This window comes from Fomitiporia mediterranea (genome assembly GCF_000271605.1).
Source record: "Fomitiporia mediterranea MF3/22 unplaced genomic scaffold FOMMEscaffold_17, whole genome shotgun sequence".
Classification (NCBI taxonomy): Eukaryota; Fungi; Basidiomycota; class Agaricomycetes; order Hymenochaetales; family Hymenochaetaceae; genus Fomitiporia; species Fomitiporia mediterranea.
Window position 1 is genome coordinate 509,485 of NW_006760402.1, and position 4,893 is coordinate 514,377.

The 4,893-nt window shown below is 32.7% G+C and overlaps 1 protein-coding gene across 1 annotated transcript; it reads right to left on the reverse strand.

Moving 5' to 3' along the window:
• Positions 1–3,145: 3,145 nt before the first annotated feature.
• On the reverse strand, positions 3,146–3,319 carry FOMMEDRAFT_97083 (uncharacterized protein; the record flags this gene model as incomplete). Its single annotated transcript, XM_007271396.1, has 1 exon — positions 3,146–3,319. A coding segment is annotated over one exon (174 nt), but the record flags the coding sequence as incomplete, so codon positions are not given.
• Between the last annotated feature and the right edge of the window lie 1,574 nt (positions 3,320–4,893).

Genomic DNA, 4,893 nt, shown 5'->3' on the forward strand with positions numbered 1-4,893 from the left:
GGGAGGATAGTAGACTTAGTTTACTCTCTCACAACTTGCTTTATTGTCTGTTAATTAGTTAGTCTATATATACTATGTAGGTATGTTTCAGATGTAGGATGTATGATAGAAGGTATTCTATCATTACTTGTTATTACTTGTAATATAGTTTATATTATCTGAGATATACTCTTGTATAGTCTTGTCTTAATAGTAAGACAGAGCTTAAACTAAAGATTAGAGTGTAAATTAGTCTTGAGAAGCTTGTAAAGCCTGTCAGGATCATGGTGCCTATCTTCTGGGAGACTGAAATTTATTCTAGTAACCTGTAACTGTCATTCCTAAAAGTTACAACTGTTTTACTGTGTTGTGAGCAACTTGTTCTAGGTTTACTCTACCTAGTCTATAGAGAGTATTTTGTACTAGAGCTCCTGATAGAATGTGTCCAGTATAAGCCCCTCAAGCCTAAGCTAGTTATACTTGTACTATTAGTACAGTCTACTGTCCTGTAAGTATCCTATTATAACTGTAACTATACAGGTTACAAGAACAGATTTGATAAACATATACTTACAGAATGTAGAAATCTATAACTAAAGAGTATATAGTGTTAGATTGTCTAGAGTCAAATTAGAGACTTTGTAGCATTCTCCCAGATTAGCTAGACTTTAGTAGATATAGTTTAGAACATTATAGCTTTCTAGTATCTTAGAGTAGACTTACTTATATTATTATCTACTTCTAATAACTCTGAGCTACTCTCTGAATCTGAGCTTAGAGTAGTTATAAATAGTAACAGTGTTAGAGAAGTGAATACAGATTCTCTAGTTAATAGAGGAGTAACTGTAACAGCTTCTAAGAATACTTAGTACTAGGGGAAACAAGACCTAGTTATAGTAAAACCTCTCATTAAGTATTACTCTTGTTAAACATAATCTCTCATTAAGTATAACATTTCAGGTCTACTATTACTCTTGTAGACACTAGAATTTTACTTGTTAATAAGCATAACCTCTTAATAAGTATTACTTTTTATGTCTACTAAGGGTAATACTTAATGAGAGGTTTTACTGTATATACAGTTAGGAAGAGGGCTGAACTTACTTTAGAGCTATAGTAGTGTATTTAGGAAGGCTAGAGAGCCTTACTAACAGTAGAGAGTGTTCAGGAAGGTTAGAGAACCTTACTAACAGTAGGAGACATTTAGGAAGGCTAGGGGAACCTTACTAATATATAGTACAATAAAGACTACTTTGTTAATGTTAAAAAAAAAGTAGAACAGTACTAGGAAAGTGTTAAACACTGTTACAAACAAGTTCTGAGTTTGTAGTAACACACAAAGGCTGACAGGACAAAGGTATCTTTGTTACAGTCAGGAATACAAACTAATACAATAAAGGTAAAGGATACTAACTATATATACTAAGGAAATGGTTCATACTTAAAGGGGAAAATAAAAGGGGGAACAAAAAAGAGGGGGTATGATACATACTTAAAGGGAAAGACAAAAGGAGATAGTATGTATTTAGGAATGTAGGGAAGGTGGTTATAATAAAAGGAGGACTTGATACAAGTACAAAGGAAAAAGTGTATAACTTAGTAGTAAGAATCTGTATACAGGAAACATAGTTTCATACTAGGACAGGTGTAGAACTGTACAGAAACTGTTGTAAGCTGTTAGGTAGGCTTACAATTATATACTCTTCTCTAAAGACTTTAATTATTTTAGTATAAACAGAAGCTGATTTTGTATTATAAAGAATTCTATTACTTTAATTATATACTAGATAGAGATTTTCTATCATACACAAAGTTCAGACTATAGTAAAACCTGTCATTAAGTATAACCCACTGTGAACAGGTGAGGCTATACTTAATAAGAGGTTATGCTTGTTAATAGTAGCTTAAGTAAAGTAATAAAAATTCCTTATTTGTAGTACATAACTTAATAATACATTGTCTACTTAAAAAACAACTGAATATTAGTCTGTTTAAGAGAACTATTTATTTTCTTGTATAGGTTTCTTGTAAGCTTTGGAAAAAGTGCTCTAACCTTAGTAAACTTAGTACTAATCTTACTCTGAAAGAGTATATTAAGCTTTAAAAGTAATTAGACAGTCTCTGTATAACTAATGAGTAGTTCTGGCTCTGACTCTAGAGCCTCAAGCTCTAGGATATGCTCACTAATAGACTCCTTCTTATCATACTCAACCTGCTCCAATATCTCCTCATCAGTCTACTCAGCCTTAGTAATCTTTTTGTCTAGTATGTTGAGGAGTTCTTCTACTGTAGGAATGTTTATTACTAGTACTGTTCTACTATTTAATTTAACCTCCTCCAGAGCTGCTGAAAGCTCAGAGATAGTCTGAGTGACTCTAGTAGTATACTGTTAGAGTATAGGATTGATAGGAATAGCTGTATCCTGTACAATTGTGAGATTACAGATAGAGAGTATAAGAAAAACAAATTGCTTACCTCCTGAGACATATCCTTTGCCTGAAGTATTCTAGCATGCTTCTAACAGTTTACTACTGTCTCTAGAGTAATCTTTTCCCAAGCCTTAAGTGAGAGACACATTCCTTCAAGCTGGTTGATGAAATATATTATTATAAGATGATTAGTTCATTAACAGACAAACCATAAGACAATGACTTCATAATGTCTCAGTTAGAATACATACAATATAAGGACAAGAGACACTGAGTAGTCAATTGTCACCTCACCCCTTGTTTATGTGTGCCCCCCTTAAGTTTTCCCTCTCAACATATATGTTTTCAGCACCCTCTTTATATTAACTAAGAGATTCAAGAATGTACAGACAGTAGTAGTGAGCTTTGAACACACAAATAATCCCAGCATCCATTAGTTAGATGTGGGAAGTCATGTTTGGGTCAAGGAATACAACTTTAGTGTTCTTGAGTTTCTTTGTGTCAAAGATATATGAAGGGGTATTGTTAATTAACAAGCAAATCTTCTGCTTTTACTAGCCTATGTCCCTGTCCAACTTATCTAGGAACCTGTAGAGTACATTAATATAAGGAATGTATGTGTATAAAGTTCCCTATACTCACAATTGAAATATAGAACTTGTCATTTAAGCCTTCTTATTCTAATAATATTCAAATCCAAGTGCTAAACCCTCCTTCTTATTAAAACATTATAGTTTTCAAGCATGCCTAATAAACAATAGACCTCTTATATCAGATCCATTAGTATTAGTAATAAAGCTAAGAGAGATATGAGTTTTATCTCCCTTGCCTCCAGAGAGCTGCTTTGTAGCAAGTGAACAATCAGGTAGCATACAATAGTAAAGACCTGTCTTATCAAAGTTGTAAATATCTTAAGGTTCATAGCTTGATAGCTTAGCTTGAAGACAGTTCTAGACTTCAGATATAGTCTGAGCTGAGACAGAAGCTACTTCCCTATACAGCTTGTACTCTCTAATTCCATTGTGTTCCTTGTATGTGTCTACCTATCCATTTGATAGTTTAAGACATTCTCTCTCTAGTATTCTAAGCATTTCAGCAAACTGCTCAGCCTTCAGTTTTAAAACAGCTCCTGTAATCCTGAGACAGTCTTGTACTATCAAAATGAAAAGATTGAGGGCCTCTTCAAGTTGTGAATACATTACAGACTTGGAAAGTAGACATTTGTAGAAGATTTGATTAGGATTCTTTTGGACTACCTCTCAAATATGTGTTACATTTTGAATGATAGTATACACAGAAGACTAGTACAGCTTAGAAAAGTAGTCTCTGAAGTGCTCAGCAATTTTCTCTTAAGATAAGGATTTTCCAGGCCTCTCTGTAAAGTCTAAGATCTCTAGTTTATCTTTATAAGTGTATGTAACACACTACTGAGTCTTTACAACTACTGTACTAGATTGCTTGCCCAATTTCTGGGGCTTTTAATGCTTCAACTTTGGTGCTTTACTATGTGTAGGATCCTTTAGTAGAGATGTATTATCAACTGTACTTGTTTGTGAATGAATACTAGTGGAAGTATAGATATCTAGAAGCAGGGCTGAGAGATTGACAGGGGAAGCTTCTCTAGAATAAGTGAAAACAATTTCACTAGCATCCTTGAGTGTTCTGTCTGGGTTCTGTACACATCCAAGCTCCTCAGACATGATGAATAATAAGTTTTAATAGTGGTTTTCATTACATTATACATTTATTTTATAAAATGGAGGTGGCCTGTACAAAAAGTGGCTCTCTCCAGGTCATGATCTGTACTGTTACATGACCCAAAATTTCCTTTAATTAAGCATATTCTTGATCTCACACCTTAATGCTTAATACTTAATACCCTTTATACTTAATATACCTCTATTCTCCTACCTACCAACTTAGTGGATCAAATTTTTCATACTTATTGAGAGGAAATGCTAAACTACAAGTATGCTTATTGACAGGTTTCATTGTATATACACTCTTAGTACTAATATGTGTACTAATTAGATCCCTTGTATTACAATTTTAAATACTATAATTACTCTTACTATATACACTTCTTAACACAGAAATTAGTGTATATAAAACACAGGTTAAATATTATGTTTACAGAACAAGTACAAGTAATAGAAGAAAATAATAAGTAGACTAGAACAGATGAAGGTGAGAATTACTAAGCTACTACACAGTTAGTTATACTAAGAAGACCTTAAGTAGAGTAAAGTATAGATATAATAATCTTTTCTACACAATTAAACTAACTATTTCATTTGACTCTCTATATTAGTAATCTCTTTCTCTTTACTTCTAAAAGATACATTAGTAAGTCTAGATCTTTAATAATTACTGCCCTTTTCATAAGTATTGTCACACTTGATGATTCATCATTTTTTGTCACAAAAGTAAACAAAACAAAAAAATAGCTATTTCTCACTCAATTCTGTACAGAATTCAGTGATTA